The sequence below is a fragment of the Ciconia boyciana genome, chromosome 11 (genome assembly GCF_034638445.1).
Source record: "Ciconia boyciana chromosome 11, ASM3463844v1, whole genome shotgun sequence".
Classification (NCBI taxonomy): domain Eukaryota; kingdom Metazoa; phylum Chordata; class Aves; order Ciconiiformes; family Ciconiidae; genus Ciconia; species Ciconia boyciana.
In genome coordinates this window covers 4,639,636-4,658,905 of record NC_132944.1, presented here as the reverse complement: position 1 = coordinate 4,658,905, position 19,270 = coordinate 4,639,636, and the positions used below count along the sequence as shown (strand labels likewise).

Sequence of the window (19,270 nt, the reverse complement as noted above, 5' to 3'; positions counted from 1 at the left end):
CGCCGTCCCGGTGCACGGCGGGAGCCCCCGGCTGGGCTGGGCGCTCTCCCCGAGGCACCCGTGCTCTGTGACCTCATCAGGTAGCCTGTGACCTCATGCAGAGAGGGCAAGCCAGTTGGCTGAGCGCTGCGTGACCTGATGGGGAAGGGGGGTGCTGGTTGGCTGGGCTCCCCGTGACCTCCCTGGGGAAGCTGAGTGCTGGCTGGCTGAGCCCCGGCGTTAGGGAGAGCGTGTGAGCTCACTGGTTGGTCCCTGTGACGTCATGGAACAGCAGCGATGATCGCTGGCTGAGCACCGTGTCACCTTGTGGGGGACTGGGTGCTTGCTGGCTGAGGGCTCTGTCACCTCATCAGAGAGCCCGTGACCTCACATGCGAGCTGCTAGTGTGCTTACCCACTAGGCAGTGTGTGACCTCACTGGGGAGCCTGTGACCTCACAGGGAGCCGCATGCTCATTGCCTGGCTGTGAGTGACCTCCTAGGACAACCCATGAGCTCATGAGGCAGCAGGGTGCTCATTGGCCAGTAGTGTGTGACATCCCAGGGCGGCCTGTGACCTTACAGGGATCAGGACACTCATTGGCTGGCAGGGTGTGACATCCCAAGGCAGACCACGCCCTCACAAGGGCGGGGGACACTCACTGGCTGGCAGGGTATGACATGCTGGGGCAGCCCGTGACCTCATGGGGGAGGAGGGTGCTCATTGGCTGACAGACCGTGACCTCCCAAGGGGGGTGCAGAGCCTATGGCCAGGCAGGGCGCGACATCCTGGAGCAGCACGTGACTTCATAGGGGCGGGGGATGCTCATTGGTTGGTAGCGTGTGACATCCTGCAGCAGTCTGTGACCTCATGGGCGAGTGGGTGCTCATTGGCTGTCAGGGTGTAACCTCATGGGGGAGCGAGCGCTCATTGGCCACCAGGGTGTGACCTCACGGGAGACCGGATGCTCATTGGCCGTCGGGGCGTGAGCTCGCGGGGCGCCGCCTGGCGGTGCGGGCGCTGCAGGGCACCCATTGGCCGCTGGGCCTGGCGGGGCGGGGCGCTCCCGCGCGCCCGCCGTCGCCTCGCGCCGCCATTGGCTGCCCCGGCGCACGCCCGAGGGGGGGGGGGCACGTGCCGGCGGGGAGGGAGCGGGGGAGGGCGGGGCGGCGGGCGGCGATTGGCCGGGCGGCGCGCGTGCCCGCGGCGCGAGCGGGCGGGCGGGCGCGGGGCGGCGCATGCGCGGGGCGGCGGGGCAGGCGGCGATGGCGGCGCGGGGCTGATGGCGGCGGAGGCGGCGCTGCGCTGAGGGAGCGGTCCCGCCCGGCCCGCCATGGGCAACGAGGCCAGCCTGGAGGGCGGCGGCGACGACGGGCAGCTGCCGCCCGCCGCCGCCGCCGCCGCCTCCGCCGCCGCCGGCGGGGCCCCGCCGCCGCCGCCGCCGCCCGCCCCCGCCAAGCCGCCTTCAGCACCGGGCGGCGGCGGACAGCTCCCGGGCAGCGCGCCCGCGGCCGGGCCCAGGTCAGAGCGCGGGGAGCGGGAGCGGGAGCGGGGGCGGGGGCGGGAGCGGGGGCGGGAGCGGGCCGGTGCGGGGCGTGGGGGCGTGGGGGCGCGGGAGCAGATGGGGCAGGCGGGCGGCGGGGGGGAGCGGGGGGCGTGGGCGCAGGAGCGGGCGGGGCGGGGGCGCGGGGGTGCGGGAGCAGGTGCGCTGCGGGTCGTGGGTGGGCGCGGGGCTGGGGCGGGGGTGCGGGCGCGGGGGGCAGAGCTGGGTGCCAGGGCGTTGGGCGTGGGGGTTTGGGGCACGCGTGTTTTGGGTGTGGCAGGCGCAGGCGTGCTGGTTGCGGGTCGGGGTGCAGGGGGTGGCGGGGGCGCGGGCAGGAGCTGCCGCTTGGGTGCAGGGCTGTGGGGTGCCTGCAGGCAGGCGGGGAAAGAGAGGGGTGTGCGAGGGGTGCAAACCGATGGGAGACCGGGGTGCAGCCGTGTGGGGTGCGGGCGGGCAGGCAGGGAGAAGGCGGGGGTGCGGGCAGGCCAGGGGGGTGGATGGGGCTTAGGGAGAAGTCGGAGGCGCCCAAGGCAGGTCGCTGCTGGAGGGTGCAGCCCCAGGGGAGCTGGCAGCTCGGGGACACCCGTGGGTGCTGGGGGAAGGCAAGGGTGTGGTTTGGGGCTGGGTGCGGGAGAGGGATGGCGCGCCCTCAGTGAGGAGTGCAGCGTTTTGGGGGGCAGGAGAAAGGTGGGTGCTGCCTGGCGGGCAGAGGTCGGGCAGCGAAGGCCGGGGCGGCCGCACGGGGAGCGGGGTTAGGAGGAGGGAGGGTTGTGGTTCAGGGTTGGGGAGCCCGGGCTGGGGGTTCCGGTCAGGGTGGGGGGACGGTGCCCGGCGGCACACAGCTGACAGCACCGGGGCATGCGAGCGCCCCAAACTCGGCCACCCCAACTGGAGCCGGCCCCAAATGGGAAAGGTCGTTATGTAACAGGAGGGACGTGCAGCCCTGCCGGGAGTCATCGGTGCAAAACCTCACGGGGAACCGCGCCGAGCCGCCCTCCCTCTGCCAGGCAGCGCCGGCCGGGAGGGAGATGCTTCGGAAGCGGGCGTGGGATTGGAGATATTCCTTTAAAAAAAAGCCGATCCTAAAATATCCTGCTATCTGGAAAAATAAACGTGAGGAGCAGAAAGTTGCACAGAGGGATGTGGGGGACAGTCTGCCTCGGTGGGCAGTTTGCCTACGGCGCGTGGCCGAGGCAGCGGCGTTTCGGGCTCTCCACCTCGCCCGTGCAGCGATGAGCTCTGCTTGCGTTGCCGGTCGTGTTATTTCAAATGGGGAAAATGCAAGCGGGAGCCTGAACGGGAGGCTGTGGTCTCGCCTGGCAGTGCTTTCCTCTCGCTCCCAGCCGGTGGGCTGCAATCGCTGCTTGCAGGCTGCACCTTAACATCCAGACAGGATTCAGGGATCGTACAGGGTGGCCAAGCTGCGGGCAGGCTTTTCTTTGTAAAATCTCTGTTAGCTCTTACACAGGGCGTGTGAAAAAACACCCCTGAGCGAAATCGTGCCCGTTTTCCTTTCTGTTTTTCCAGTTCCACTTGCTAAAGAGTCACCGACCCCTCTGCTTCAGACTCTGCCAGAGAGAACTTGTTCATAGGCTGCTCGTAACAATTTAAAATTAAATACCCACATGGCTATTTAGGCCGGCGTAACAAGATCAGCCGAGGGAGCCGTGCAGATCTGCCGTCTCTGTCCGTTTTTGGTGCTGCTGCGGGGCTCCCCCGTTGCTGCCCGGGGTCTGCGTTTGCTGTTGGGTAGCGGGGCTGGGGGTCCCGGGGGCTTCGGGAGTCCCGGAGCACAGGGAGCTGGCGGGATGGAGGAGCACAGTCCTGCAGCGCTGGCCATCCTCGCTCCTCTCCTGCCAGAAACACCAGGTTGGTTTGGCCAGCCGTGCCCAAGCCCTCGCACGCTGAGCTGACGCTCCTGCCTCTCCTGGGGAGCTGCTGCCGGGGAGCTGCCCTCCCTTGCAATTAATTAATGCAATTAAAGAGGTGGGCTGTGCAGGGCTCTGCGGGCTGGCGGTGAAGGCTGCTGCGGAGCGGCGGTGGGATGGGGAAGATGCTGATCTGTACCAGTGTTTAAAAACTGAGTGTGGGAGGGGTGTGGGGAGCCGAGATAACGCTGAGGGATTCTAATTCAAGGTAGCAAAGTGGAAACGAAGGAAAAAACAGGCGTCAAGAAGAAAGTCGTCTTTTTGAGATGCAGGAGTGGGCACATAAGATAGACCAGATGTTGTAAGAGGTTTAGCAAAGCACGGCTCGTGCTGACCGAGCAGCGGGTGTGCGGTGCAAAAAGTGCCACTCCAGAAATCCCAAGTGACAAGGGAAAGTGAATTTCTCTCAATATCTGGGCAATTATTTTTTTTCTCTGAATTAAGTAACCTAAATGTGTACGCAAGCCAGTGCAAACTGTAGTAATGTTGCTTTTCTGTGTAATTTTTCACAACTTGCTTTGTGTTATAGGAAATAGTCTGACCACCTTCTATGTGGTATGCTGGATTTCGGGGTCTTGCGTTTAAATTCATAATAATTGTTTTCAAGAAACTGTGCGTACACTATGGAGAGACTTCAGAGAGTAGAAAACATCCTATAGAAGTAACGTCTCCTCACCAGGTTGCAACATCTACCGATATTTAGAAACTTTGATTTTCTGCTTGCGTGCTTTGGGCGAGGCGCGGCAGGGCCGGGGAGCGGAGGTGCTGGAGGATGAAGGGAGGATGCGTGCGGTGCTTGGCCGTGAGACGGTTAGGCTCTGCCAGCGGGGTGCAGCTCTGAAAAAGGCAAATGCGGTGCAGGATTGCATCAGGCGAGGTATTTTCAGCACAGATGGGAAGACCTTACCCTCGTGCAAGGCGCTGCTAAAATCTCACCTAGGGGGGTTGTGCCCAGCTCTGGTACTCGGGCAAGGTGATGCTGAATCAGAGGAGGGAGGGAAGGGCTGCTGTTAGTCGGCCTGGACAAACGGAGCCTCTGTTGCCTGGGAGGAGATGAAAAGATGGAGCGTTATTAACCCGTGGGATCAAAGGAACACAAATTGGTTGCAGGTGCATTCGGACTGAAAACTTTGCAGCTGCCTGGCAGCGGAGTCCTGGTCTGCTCCTCCAAAGAGACCCCCTAAGCACAAGGGACAAGCTCATTTTACGGTGCAGCTTGAGGGACTGATGAAGAGGGGTTGGATGGCAGAGCAGGGATGATCCCAAGTTTAGAAACGTAGCTTGGGGCACCGCGCTTTAGGTGGCTGGTTTTCCTGGTATCCTGAAGAGAGACTTTATTGCTGCTTCTGACCGTATTTGTCTGTGCCTGATTTATGCCCAATTCATTCAGGTTTTCGCTCTGTCTGCTGCTCAGCCCTGGAGCTTATAAAAGACTTTTTTTGACGCCGGGATGCATGAGCTAAGGCTGAAGGATGGGAGAGGGGAAGAGGGTTGGTCTCCTGGGAAGCGTTGAGGACCGGCCACAAATACCCGGGCTGTCGGTGGGAGCAGCAGTGCTTTTAGCATCGCTGTTCCTCTGGAGCCTGGGAGATGTGTGTTGCAAACAGCCGGGCTGGCTGCTGGGCTTCAAGGTCGGGAGGAAGCTTTCTCCCACGGCAGAGACCGCCGGGACCTTTGCTTTCTGTGATGAAGAAGCCGCTTTACTGAATACCCCAGAATTTCTCAAGTCTCCAGGTAGGCTTGCTGCGAGTTGAAGGTCTTGAAGTGGTCAGGAAGGGAAGTTTCCAGTACTGCGTGGCAGCAGCTCCGGTGTGTGCTGTGAGCGCTCCCCCGAAGCCTTTGCTTGGCTTGAAACGGCAAGTCAAGTGTTGATCCTGTTTACCCTGCTATACAATCAGCATCAACTTGTTTGGCAGGCAGTGGAGCTTGAAGTAAAAAATCAGGTGATAGGAAAGAGTATAGTAGAAACAGGACTGAAGGAAGCACTCCTCCAAATTAGAGAAAATAGCTCAAGTTTGGAAAAAACGTTTGTGCATTCAGATGCTCCGTTCTGCCCTGTTGGTAGCTCACTTGCATTTGCTGGGTATTGGCTTGTTTTCTTGCCATAAGTACCACAGCAATGATAGGTAATAAACATATACATAAAAGTAATTTTTTAAAAAAATCAAGTGTGCCCATTTCTTTTTAAATGAGCACTTTTCACAAGCTTGCAGAAATGGGCAGTTGATGTCCATTTTCATATGTCTGTGCTGGAAATAAAACAAGACCGTGTGGTGGAAAACCAGGCTATGGGCAGGGCTCACACTTCTCTGGAGAGCCAGCTCCATATTTGTTTCCATGCGCTGCTGTCCCCAAAGAGACTGAGCCCTGAGCAGGACCGTGCAGAGACGTTGCCGTCGGAGGCATCGCTGGAAAACCTTTTCCTCAAATGTTAAAATAGCTTTTTCCTGGCCTTTTGCTGAGCTGCGGACTGGCACTCTGGAAAAGCCTGCCATGCACCTGCGCTTAGTAAGTGTTAGTCTGTTTGGTATAAGAGATTTGGAGGGTCAGGACGGAGCTGAGGCTGGGTTTAAGCGAGGAGGAGGAGAACAGATATGCAATGTTTCAAGCTCATAAACCTTGTGTAAGCAAAATAAAAGGTAAAAGGAGGAGTACAAAATGGCTTACTTGACGGATCAAGTCAAAATATTTGCTGTGTTAAATATCCCACTGGGCTTCAATTCATTTTGCTCTCCCGTGATGGGCGGACGGTGTCAGCTGCAACGCGCCTTCCCTTTAGCAAGCGGTGTTTTACGTACTTTTGATAGCTCTGACAGCAGCCATTAGGCCACCGAATTTAGACGGCACAATTCTGGGTGCTTAAGTAACTCCAAAACCTCTTCTGTGAACGTGCTCATCAATATTCAGAATGTTTGGCATCAAATATTAATGCCTTTATTTCCAAAACAAATACACAGATTTGCAATCTGCTTCACAGGTTGGGGTTTCTCACTGCTGAAACCAACCTGAATGTTGTGCTGAAGGCATGCCTGTTCGCCCTTTGCTTTTGCTGTGCGAGGGGCTCCTGGATGTACCTACGCTGTCCGCTTCTGCTCAGGAAGAAAGACGTGGAAGAATTCGGAAGGGTTGATTTCCTTCGCTCTGTTGGCTCGTGCTGGTTGAAAAGCTGGAGGACTCTTTGGCTCCTTCTTGCGCAGTTTGCAGCTGTGGCAGGGCCGCTTTCTGTGTGCCGAAATCCCGAGCACTGGTGCTCAGCCTCTTGCGTTGGTGTTCGGGAGCGGTACCGCAGCTCGAGTGACCGCATCCATTGGGACCGGTGGGTCCCTCCACGCCGTGTGTCGTGCCGAACAGCACGATGGGCTGGCTTCTGCTTCTCCAACGTGACTGAATAAAGCTGTTTCTTTTCTCTGCTGTGTGAACTGAGCACATATTTGATGCTTCCCATCATGTTTCCAATTCAGTGCAAACAGGTATTCAGTGCCGTGGCATATTCCTGCAGTTTATATGGGTTTGGGGAATACCCGTTGTACATCTGGACACCCACTTGCTAGAAAAATACAACCTGCCTGCCGCAAGCCCTGCCTCTCTGTGCAGCCCTCTTCACCCATTCCCCGGTGTGACTGGCACAGTGGCACACCATCAGCCGAGGGTGTTTTTCCGGTAATCCTGTTGCAATATCAGACTCATTTCCTAGCGTATGAGATGCACCTCTGAGAGGATGTGACAGGCAGGCAGGGTGCAAACTGCATTTCCTAAAACCAGGTAGCTCAGTAGGGTGAAACAGGCTCCACGTCAATGGCGTTCTCTTTTTTCACTAAATGTGGAAATAAGATTATCACGTCGTCTTCGCTGGTGAGCGCTGCTGTTCCTGGATGCTGCTCGGGTTTTTTTCGGCTGGTGAGTGACAGCAAGTGCTGATGGTCATCCCGGTCCCACACATCGTAAACTGTTATGAGTGTTGCACGTATTTTCTTGAGATCGAGATTGTCGCTGTTGAGCCATTGCTGTGTTTTCAAACGTCTGTTTGAATGACAGATTTGTTATTTTTGCATCAATCCATGGGCACGACTGTTCTTATGAAGAGTTTTTTTTGGTCTTTTTTAGTGCCTGGAGGTGCTGAGCTCTGGCATGACCACGAAGTGCTGCTATGCAGCCTGTCAGTCATCACTGGGCATGTCGGACTGCTTTTCATGTCAGTGACGCTGAAAAGTTTTTGTAAATACAGTGAGCTGGCTCCTCGCTGAGAACACCCAGCACCTCAGCTGAGCTGTTTAGGAGCCTACAAGAGGGAGCAGTATCATTGCATCCTACTAATGCTGGCCTGTGCTTTACAGCGAGGCTGGAAGGCATGTTCCTGGGGGGCTCCTCACCCGTACTCTGCTCATATTTAATGTCAAAGATGACTTAAGCATACTGGTGATGATATCTAGCTGACTCTTGGCCTTTTTATATCTTACTAATGCGTGCCTGATATCAAAGATAGGCCCTGGCCCCATTAACAGGCTGGGGACGGTGGGTTGATGGGGCAGGAGACAACAGCTCCCTGCCCATGCTGAGCTCCTCAGAGGCAGGGGAACATTATCCACCAAGTCAAGAAACGCCACGTCTGAATGCAATTTTTGTTTTGTTTTGTTTTCTCTTTTTTTTTTTAAAGTGTCATGGTTTGGCTTGAGATGAGAAGTAATGGTATGACATCCAGCCCAACTTCTGGCACTGGGTGGTAGTCACGATGGCTGACAAAGGCAAACCCAAATCTGGAGTTTAGAGGTCCAACCTAGCCAAATGGCAACAAAAGGTATATAAAGAGTGAGCATAAATAAGTGTAGCAGCAGTTTACCAGAGGGTGTGATGGGATATATGATCACACAAACCTTAAATAAAAGCTTCACGTCCTAAAATATGCAGTCTCCCTCAGCCCAGAACTATAGTTTCTGTGATGTACAGCAGATTAGCTGTTCATACTGGCTTTATTCCCCATGAAGATGTGATTAAATAGTTTGGTGCATTCTCTTTTGTCAAAAATGATTTAGTTGTGTTTCTAGGTCATTGTCTATAGAAGAAAAATGCGTGTATATTTAATGCGGTAAAGTGTATTAGGCATCTTCTAAGAAGAGCTACAAGACTAAAAACCCCTCTCCTGCCCAGTCTGTCCCCAGACCTTTCTCCTGTCCCCATCCTTAGTGTCTCCTGTGGCAGCAGTTCTTCTTGAAAACCCATTGCTTACAGGTCGCCTCAGCAGCCTGCCCTTGTCCTCCTCTCGCTTCCTGGTGTTAGGAAGAGCCTTTACGCCTTTACCCCAGAGCAACGAGGTGAACATCTCCACTCGGAAGCCGTTAGTGCTTGGTGACGATGGGCTCAGTTCTCCAAGAGCCAAGTGACTGTAAGAGGGTGTGTAAGGTACCGGTGGGCAAAGGTAGGAGCACAGGACTGGAGGAGACCTCTGGGCCATTACCCACTGGTAGACACCATTAGACACCCCATCGTATAGTCCCGCTAACAAGGTAACAACTAAGATCTTAAATGAGATACTCTATTTTGCAAAGCCAAAATGCAGCTTTGGTTTGCCTGTGGTAGTCCATGTGTTTGAGACATGCAGCTGTGGCTTAACTTCCATATGTTTCCCTGAGGGATAATGACACCTTCAAGCCCAGGTGTGTGGGAAGACTTGGGCTTGGGCCGTCCTGGCCAGCCAGTTTCACAGCAGGGAGCGATGGTGACTGGGATGTTCACCCATTTCTGGTTCCGCAGCCAGATGGTGGGGCGGGTTGCGTGGCCAGGATGCAGTGGGGGCAGCCCTTGGCACATGGGTCAGGACTCGAAGCTGAGCCTTTGGAGAAGATGTGATGGTCCTACCCTCGTCCACCATGCCCCTCTCCTCCGTGTTCGCAGCCGGGCAGCAGGTGGTACAGGAGGTAAGGTATGGACACCAAGCCTTCTCGCTGCGTCGGGGTTGCACAATGACTTCCCGAGTTGCAGCAAGCTCCGCACAGGCTCCTCTGACCCGTGAGCTCTTCCTCTCCTCCCTGAAGACCGTCGAGGCCATCCCTGTGTTTCTCAGTGTTTTCTCATTCCCTCTGAGCAGGCTTCAGTGCTGTGCTGTGACTTCTGCCCAGGATATCCTGCAGCTTCTGAATCCTTATGTGAGGTGCAGGCTGCCATCTCCTGCCGGTGACGTGCTGCCTGTCCCACCTGCAGTCATCTGAACCTTTGCTGTCTCAGCATGCTTAGCTGCTCTCCACAAGAAGAGCATCTCCTGCCCTCTTCTCAGCAGGTTGCCCCCTTTTTTGACAGTTGAAATGCAACCTAGAGCAAGCAGATACTGTATGGCTCAAAGGGAAAATGCATCCATGCTGCTTGAGAAATGTTGCTGAATTTTGCGTTTCTTTGAGCAGGTATGGCTAACCGTTCTTCACTTGGCTCCAGGACCTGCCAGGGACCATGGTTTCTCAGACATGACAAAGCAGTTTCCCATGCTGAATAGCTTTCAGATGAGGATTTGACAGCTCTCTGAAGGCCGCAGAAAAAAAAATCACCTTGGACCAAAATGTTTCCTGGTGCAGATGTGACAAAATTCACTGTTTCAGCCAGTCTGTTTGAGGTTGGCATGCCCTCCTCCGTCCGGCCCCGGGTGCCGGAGGCACAGATGTCTGTGTAGGTATTACAGGGTAGGGAGACTTTCAGAGGCCAGATGTCAATAACTGAGAGCAGCCTTTGAACCTTTTTCCCTTTTTTTCTTCCCTGCCAGTAGAATATCGCCTTTTAGCCTGTTTTGAGTCTTTCCTGGCAGTGGGGGCTCACAAGCTTCTCCAGTTGCCAAGAGGGACGTGAGGCTGACGCCAAACCTGGCTCCAGTGGATGTCCCTTTGCAGGACCAGTGCTCTCCTGAGGATTGTAGCATTGTGAATGGGGGGATTTATTTTGGAATTTGGCTTTATGTATGGATTTAGAGCTCTGTTAGGAGACCTCTTCTGACACAGTCTCAGGGTGCTCCTTCTCAGGGTGCTCTGTCTTTGGAAGTTGTACGTGGGCGTGAAGTAAATGTTAGACGTGTCTTCTGCAGCTATGAAATGGATTCAGAGGGGTCCTGCCCCTCTCGCCAGCCCGTGTGAGACCCAACTGGGTCTGCCGTGGGCTCCCCAGTATGAGAAGGAGTCTGTTGGTAGCTTGCGTCCTTCCTTCATCAGTCTAGATGGGAGGACTATGAAGAGATTTTGCCATATTTAATGTCTGCGAAAGGATGAAATTGTGTGTGGGAATTACTTTCAAAGATTGACATGTAGCTGTTAACCACTTTTTTTTTTTTTTTTAAACCAGAAAAAACAGATTGCAGCCTGGGAAAAACAGCGTGGTGGTTTTTTTCTTTCATTTCCTAAAGAAAACATTTCTGTTACAGATACGTGAAGTTATGAGTTATAAAATAGGAATAGTTGAAATTTGGAAATTTATAATAAGTTCTTAAGGGACTTGGTAATTTGCCTTCCTCTTGTGAAAAAAACAAATCGGCTGATAATACGAAGCTTATGAAAGGCTTGGGGAAAATGCAGGGCTGATCTAGATCTTTTTCCACGTTGACTCTGAACTGTACTTTTCCCTTTGATGAAACATGAAATTAATTTTAATTTATTTTATTCCAATCCTAGTTACATAAACTATTATTTGATTGTACAGCTGGACTGAAAAACCGTAGGAGGTCTCACATTTAGGATTTTGCTGCCTCTTTCTCATTAAGCCTACAGACTGATTTCTTTAAATGCACCTATTAATCTTCTTAGGGAGACAAATTGTTGCTTGGTTGGGTTTTTTCCTTCTTTTTCCATTTTTTTTTTTAAATACTAAACTCCCAGTTAACTGCCAGAGTAAACACTGATGGTTTGAACCCTTTCCAGGTGGGTCTGTGCTGCAGTTGGGCAGTGCGACGCTAGCACGTGTTGCCCTGGCCAGGCTGGGTTTGATCTAGTTAGTTTAAGCACCCGAGGTGGTTACAGCCTAAACCATTCTTGTCGTGCTTGGCAACGACCTCCAAGTCTACAGGACAGAGTAATGCATTTTCTTCCATTTTAATTTTGCAGTATGCTTTTTCAGTAGCTTGTCTACAGTAACCCCTGTTGTGCTCTTGACTCCAAGTCTGGGACTCGGGGCGGCTCCGAGTTTGGGACCCATTAATGTGGTCCTCGTAGGACCAGCAATAGGACACAGCGAACCACGTGTTGTCCTTGAGGTGCGCAGATTTTCCCTGTATTTCCTCTGAAGTGCATCAGCTTTGTTGTCTTCTGCCCACCGATGGTAAGCCACCGTATTTTGGGTTTCTTTTTACCTATTCATATCAAGATTTCTCGACGGACCAGGCAGGAGTTGGTAGCGATCCTTTGGACCGCTGCCCTTGCAGACCTTCTCTGCTCTCCTCTAATCCTGGGAATGGCTCTTACAAGGGTGGGAAAACCGCTGTCAGGCTGCTCCCAAAACACATCCGTGGGCTGCGTCTCCTCTGATATGAACCTGCGAGATGTCTGCAGCAGATAGTGCCAGAGCACATTGCGTCGGGGCCAGGCAGCATCCGTAGCTTTCCGTCAATACTCCCGACGCTGGCGTACGTGAGGCGGCGATGCTGGGTCCTGCTTACATCGCTGTAAATCACTCCGTGCTGCTCAGCATCTGCCCCGACTGTCCTTTGTATTTAGGGCAGCTCTGTAGTCCTAAAGAGCGGAAATTTCCAAGCCTTCTCCTTCCCCCCTGTCTGCAAGTTGTTGTGGATGTTTTGCTTGGGAATCCTGTAGCGGGGAAGCGTGCAAGGAAAGGTGGGTTGTGTCCATTTATATAGGGTGGAGATCTTCCAGTCTGCTGGCCCTGCAAGCGCACCCCCAGCCTGCCCTCCTCCCTCTGGGTGAGATCCTCCCACCTAGGGCTCAGCAGCGGAGGGGGCACGTCGTCCTTTGCCATCCTTCGAACCTTTCACGGTGGTGATTTTCAGAGCAGGTAGAGCCCGTTTCCCACTTTATTAGACTTGGTTTGGACTGGTTACACTAACATTATCATAGAAGATCGGTTCTTGTTTGAGTGGAAAAGATGGTCTGTATTACTATGTTATATGCCATTGACTACCTTAACCTGGCAAAAATAAGGCATCCAGAAACATCACTCTGGGAGAAAACTCTACAGAAGTATCTGCTTAGGCATCCCTTTTGTGCTTTATTTTATCTGCCTTTCTCATCTTGAAGTATCTCCTAGCTGCACTGGTTAATGGATTAGGATATGATTCCTGATGGCTATACAACTCGGTTTCATCCAACCCATGTTGATAATTACCAACTTAATTTTGATTTATGCTTAACTAAAAATACAGTCCCAAACACTCTGAGTTAACAAATTATCACACATTTCTTTTTCTTTGAAATATGCAAACAAAATCAACTAGCTGCTTTGGGTAGTAATAGAATGCCTCTTACTTACCAACATATCTAAAATCCAGTTCACTTATCAAGTTAACTTCTCAGCCTTAAATTTTACTTGCTTCCACTTCTGCCAAGCTAAGCCTTTTGATGGGACCATGAGGACAGATACATCAAATATGCAGATGCGTCAGTCTCTTTGGGGACAAATGTTCTGGTCTGAGGTATGTGTGGCAGGGAAATGCGTGCGGGACAAGGCGCCTCAAAGAATTGCAGATGCTGGAGAAGTGTTTTCCTTTGATCCTATAAAGAATTTGGCAGGGGAATTTCAGACTCTCCTATTTCAAAAGTACATTTAAACTGAACAGCTTGAAATCCTGAAGTTGATGGTGTCTCTGACAGTATTGGTAATGTATTATTCTTTGGGTTTGCTTTATCTTTCCTGTTGTGAATAACAAGTGTTACACACGAAAATGTAGTTAATTCCGAGTTTGATTTACCATTCACATTTGAGCTTCCAATTCAAATCTCTGAAAACCAGAAAGTGGAAATCTAAGACATACAAACAACTGTGTTGACCCTGTCCTGCACAAGGCAGTTGGCTGGCAGCCCCAGGGCAGCGTCCCCAGCAGGCACTTGCAACCACGGTCTTGTCTCCAATAATAGACATTATTGGACCACATGTGCCGGTGTGGAGAACATCAGGGATGGAGAAACTTCTGCAGCTGAGAAGTGTTTCTGACAACCACAACCTGACGTGAAGTTTTTGTCAAATGGTATCTGGCCGTGTTGGACACGAAGCTCTCCTCCTTGCGGGAAAATGTGGGCTCATCAGTTTTGCCGTGTACCCCTCTACGTGCGCAGTACTTGGAGCTCTTCAGGGAGGACAGGAGTTGATCACTGTTCCCTCAGTCCCTGCCCAAATGATCTTCTCTTGATTGCTCTTCCACACCTTAGATGTCAGCTCTCCTGCTAACCTGACGCAACCAAAAAAAAATTAAGGACCTAAATGGCCTGGGGAAGAGTTAGAGGGACAATTATGAGATGGTCAAAATGCTGTGAGGTGCAAAGACACAATTGCAGGGTGGATAAAAATGCTACAATTTTTCACAGACACACACACGAAAATATATTAGGTCTCGTGTTTCATTTGCCCAGGCTCAAACAAATAGGTGTGCAAAGTCAGGATTTTTCTGTGGCTGCTCGCTGCAGTCACCAGGAGCTGTTTGTCTCTCCACAGTAGGGTAGTCTGATTTCCTCTCCTGGAAATTGCTGTTTTAACGGAGTTTTTCTTTCCTTTTTCTAAAAATACAAGCTGGTTTCTTTCTGGTATATCATTACCGCCTCTTTTTTAACAGCACTTCTCTTTCTGATGGATCTTCCTATTTTTTATGCTTGGAATGAGTGTTGTTCCTCGTTCCGGGCTGAGTTCGGTTGACTCAAGCTGTCACGGAGATGGATAATGATACATTTTTTTTGCATCAGCTTTTAATTTTGGAGCATGGGTGGAACTCATCCAAAAAAAGGGCCCTGCAGTCTCCCCAGCTTCTTAATGGTCAAATACCAACTTCTTGCTGCTGGAGGTTTCGTAGAAGCACAGGGACCCGTGGGTGGTGTGGACAGGACCATGAATGCTGTCCTGGTGGAGCCAGACCCCTGGGATTGACCCCTTTTTACCCGCCAGCAGCAAACCGCTCTCGGTGTCAGAGCACTTACCCACAGCGGGCCAACAGCTGCAGAAAACCCTCCAGCTCCTGGACTGAATCAAGCCTGAAACTCAAAAGGGAGCCTTGCAAAACCAGACCTTCGTGCCACTCTCCGAGGCGGGGGGAAGGCAGAAGCAAGTCAAGGGAATGGGCTGCCTCTGCCTCTTCTCTTTGAATTGCTTTCCAGAATGCATTTTTCCCAAAATAACTTAATTGTCTGTTTTTTTGTGGATCGTTCTATATTTGTTGATGAGCTTGAAATTGACATTTTCTGAGAACTGTCCAAAATGGCTTGAAGAACTCTTTGCAGAGTGGCAACATCTCATTTAGAGCCCATCACTACGCGTGGCTATGGTTGTCTTATCTTCTGTGCATTGTTCTGCATTTCTTGACCTTGGATTTCACCTGCCACGGCGTTTCGAAACATCCGTTTCAGGAGAGCCTTCTAAAACTCTTTGCATTCAGTTTTAGCTTTGAATACTCTGAATACATTTGTATGGCTCAGCAAACTTGTCCCTTTGTTATTCCCCTCCTTCCCAGGGCATTTATGAATATATCCCGTTTATCCCATGGCAGGGTCCTGCAACTCTAGTTATGAAAACCTGACCATCTACCCTTATCCTTGGAGTCCTAAATCGATCAGTTATTAACCCACAAGAAGGCTTCCCCTTATTTCACCATCTTTTACTTCTTTTTTTCCTTCTTGCTTTCTAGATTTTTATCCTAACATTTCTTCTACTGAGACAATTTTTCAGATTAATCCTGTATATGAATCAGTTCCGGTGTGGGAATCTTCATAAATTTTTCCTTAGCAAACAGCATGGCAAAGGTTGGATTTATCTTTTCTTTTACAGTCTTGCATTCCTTAAATATTTCTGTTGCATTTCAATCTTCTTTCAGTTTTCCAGATTCTTTGGCAGATCTTCTATTTCTAAAGTTTTAGAAATTTTTTTTTTTTTTTTGGCCCAATTTACGAGTTGTTCCTTCAGGGACTTCTTTTTGTATGCTTTATTAGGGCTTTAAATTTAATGTGCCAAAATTTGTTTGTTTTGTTTTGTTTTGTTTTTTCTCATCTAGATACAATTTTTACTTTTTGAAGGATTTCCTTTCACTCCTGTAGCCTTATTTGCTCCACTCTTTAATTATGTTGTCTTGTTATGGCCATGTCTTAAACCCTTTCTTGATAGTGTGTGGTTTGCTTGAGGGCCTGATATGCTAACAGGAGCCGCGGAAACTTCCTTTTCTTACCCTTCCACCTGCTGCTTTTAATTTCTTTTTAAGAAACTTTCTCACTTTTTCTGATTTATTTTTTTCCCCCATTTAAATCTAAATATTATAGTAGTTGTGTATTTGTGTGTTTTTTCCAGTCCTGCAAATAGATTGAAGCTGAGTCTGTTATGGTCACCGTTACTGAAAGTTTCTGTCGTCAATTTTGGCATCTCAAAGCAGGCACCGTGCATGTTGCAGGACTAAGTCAAGAGCAAGTGGCTTTGTTCTGCATTGCTTCAGGGAATAGTTAACAACCTAAACAGAAAATTGTGTTGCTGCCAATTAAAATCAGAGAGGCTCTCGAGGGAGGGGTTTATAAGCATAGATGTACAAGATAAGCTTTCATGAACCGTGTGCCATAAAAATTCCTTAGCTTCACGCCGTGGTTTGTCTTTTGGCTTTGCCGGCTCTTCATAAATACAGCGCAGTAATTTGTGCTCATAGCTTTCCTGGAACGAAGGTCTTTAGTTAAATGTGACTGTGGCAATCAGCTCTTTTACCGTTTAATTGCTGGAGCTCGGTTATAAGATGGAAGTGGATGGAGGCAGAGGGGAGCGGTTGCTCCTTGGCTGGGGTACTCTACCCATCATACTTGTCCTTTCTGGTGTCCGCAGTATTTTCAAGGTTGTCATGACCCTTTATAAATTATATTATTTTTAACATGCATAAATGACTTGCTCACAGCAATCGGTTGGACCTGGGAAGGAGATGGAGGCCACACGTTGAAAGCAGATTGAAGGGACGGCTGTCAGCCCACTCCTCACTGTGACTTCTGGGGACATTTATCCCCATTTTAGCCACCCTTTCTCTGCGTGCTCCCTGGTGTTGGTCACGGCTGTATCCCTGTGGCAGGGCCCTTCATCATTTCTTGCAGACCTGCCAAGCCCTGCAATAAAGAGGAGAGGAGCTCTGCAGGCAGCAGCCCGCTTTACTGTCCAGCCTGCAGCATCCCCTGAGCATGGCCACCCCCAGCGCCCACCTGAATTAATGTGGAGTTTGGTATGCTCAACAGCGGGGGACCTAAAGAGTCCTGCAGCCGGGCAGCTCTGCTGAGCATCGTCCCCTTCGACAGCATCCTTGGGGCCAGCGGCTGGCCTGCCCGCTGCCTCCTCTCCTTCCAGCTCTCCTCAAGGGCTCCAAGGCTGCTGTTCACCTGCACCGATGGTCCAAAGTTGACTGCACCCATACACTGGAAGAGCTACCGTTCCTCCTTGCTTTATATCTTTCAGATACTTCCTAAGTGCCCAGAGAGATGCAGACGCTGGATCAGAAATCCAGTGGACCTTTCTAATAGCTCCACGTTCACCCCAGGGACGGCGTTTCTCCAGGCACGGTGGAGTCAGGGCTCCTGCTTTGCATCTGCACCCTCCTGGCTCTCAGTGGCTAGCTGTGCCAATCCTCCCACGCCACGCAGCTAATTGCATCACAATCAAGAAGTGGCTTCTACTCTGTCTCCGGAAGATTTACATGTAGTTTTCTGCTATCACAGAGGAAACAGATTTTCCCTGACGCTGAGGCAGAATGGATATCGGACACCCCACTTATCCCCGAGAGATTTTAATGCTTTGAAGTTCAAGATCATAAATGTTCTCAGCAACACTTATATCACTTGAAAAGGAGACCTGTTCAAATCTTTCAACCTTCAGTGTGCCTGCTCCTGCAAAGCTATCTCAGAAGAAATCTCTTTGATATATATTGGACTGAGATCATTACCTGCAGGCTCTTCTGTCATGCCAGTTACCGGTGGCTCTGAGGGGCTTGGCCAAGATCCTGGCAGCGGTGGCTGCACATTGCACGCATTGGCAGCTGAAAGAGCAGCACGTGGGGCTCTGCCAGTCACTTGGTGACTTTCTGGCTTGCCGGGGCTTGTGGGAGGTATGCAAAAGCCTCCCCTGACTCCAGTTCAGGTCTTGGGGTTCATAGAGGCTGCTCTGGACTCTATGGGGATCAGTTGCCTTGCATTCAGTTGCAGATGTTCATCATGGGCTACGTAGGGTGACTAGTAGATGTCAGATCTTGGGATTCTCCGGAGAGAAGTTTGGGGATGCTGGGCTGGTGGGTGCGAGCAGCCCTTGCTCTGGTTTTCTGTTGCAAAGCTCCCTAAGGGAAATGGCTCTTAGCTCAACCAGGGCCAAGTTAGGTGCAAATTAAGTATTTATTTGTCACATAGCAAAGTTGGAATAGAATAGAATAGAATAGTTCAGTTGGAAGGGACCTGCAACAATCATCTAGTCCAACTGCAATTGATAATGATTCACAAACAAAAAGGCAATGCGTGGGAACAAAAATAAGCAAGTAAATGTTTATTTAGAGCTTAAATCAGTCATAAAACCCTCTTTTGGTACATAGGATTCAGCTAATAAGACGGCAGATGCTTCTCAACAACCGTGCTTTATACAGCAGCATGAGTGGCATTGATGTGTTAGCCTGTTGCTGATTCTCAGCTGAACTAGACATGATGCTAATAAGATGGAGAATAACTGGTTTGTGGCGGACTGAGGCTCTTCCTAATCTTGACTTTGCAGTATACCAAGTCAGGCACCTATAATGTAGATGTAAACTGGAAAACTTCTGGTTCTTGTTACCTTTCCATGGATTGCGTAGACCTCTGCATTTTAAACTAAGGGAAAAGCTGACAGCAGCGCTAAGTGTGTTATCTTCTGCAAAACTGGGGGCCAGAGGAGGAAGGGGGCATGCCGTGCATTGCGGTGCTGTTTGCCACACGGCAGCATCGTGCTGGGACGCGGTTCCTCTGGGGAAGGTCGTTAGTCTGGTGCGTTAAGTGCAAGTGGCTTATGCCACCGCCTGCCTGGCAGCCCCTCTTTGAACCCCAATCCCAGTGGGGTTTAACGGGGAGGCAGAGGACTCGAGGATATCATGTTCCTCTCTATTTATGAGAACAGGTACGTGGGTGGAGGTTAGGGACCCGAGTGATTGCCCAGATTGGGTGAAAGCCTTGAGCAGGAGCTGAAGTATACTATCCAGCATCAGGAGATGCGCATTGGGGATGCCTTGGTCACGGGGAAAATGCCTGACAGAAGCTGCATCGTATTTGACGGGGATAAAGCAACCCTGGAGCACAAAGCTGCAGGAGAACAGGGTTTTTCCACTGCTCACAAAAGCAAGCCATTGAACACCGTGGCCTTTCACAAGAGTGCTTGTGTTGCCATCTAATAAAATACTCCCTGACAGTTTCTAGCCACCGTTTCATATTTTCTATTTTGTTTTCAGCTGTGTGGCATTCGCTGTTTTTAAACCATCCAGTACACACATTTCCAGCATGAACTTCCTCCTGCGTGGACATAAATGTAATTAAGTCGGGGGCACTTGGATTTAAGCAGGTGCTGATTTTTAATTCTGTAACTGCTTTTTTTTTTGTCAAAGCAGAGTCTGATACAGGATTCCCCATGTCGGATGTAGCACTTTGAGAGCTACGAAGCCGCCACCAATAAAACTCCCA

The 19,270-nt window shown here is 51.0% G+C and overlaps 1 protein-coding gene across 1 annotated transcript in view; it reads left to right on the top strand.

Moving 5' to 3' along the window:
- Positions 1-1,311: 1,311 nt before the first annotated feature.
- Positions 1,312-19,270, top strand: part of BSN (bassoon presynaptic cytomatrix protein) — a 96,615-nt gene continuing 78,656 nt past the window's right edge. The window contains exon 1 of the mRNA XM_072875699.1: positions 1,312-1,499. Within this exon, the coding sequence (XP_072731800.1) occupies positions 1,312-1,499 (188 nt within the window). The remainder of the gene's footprint in view (positions 1,500-19,270) is intronic.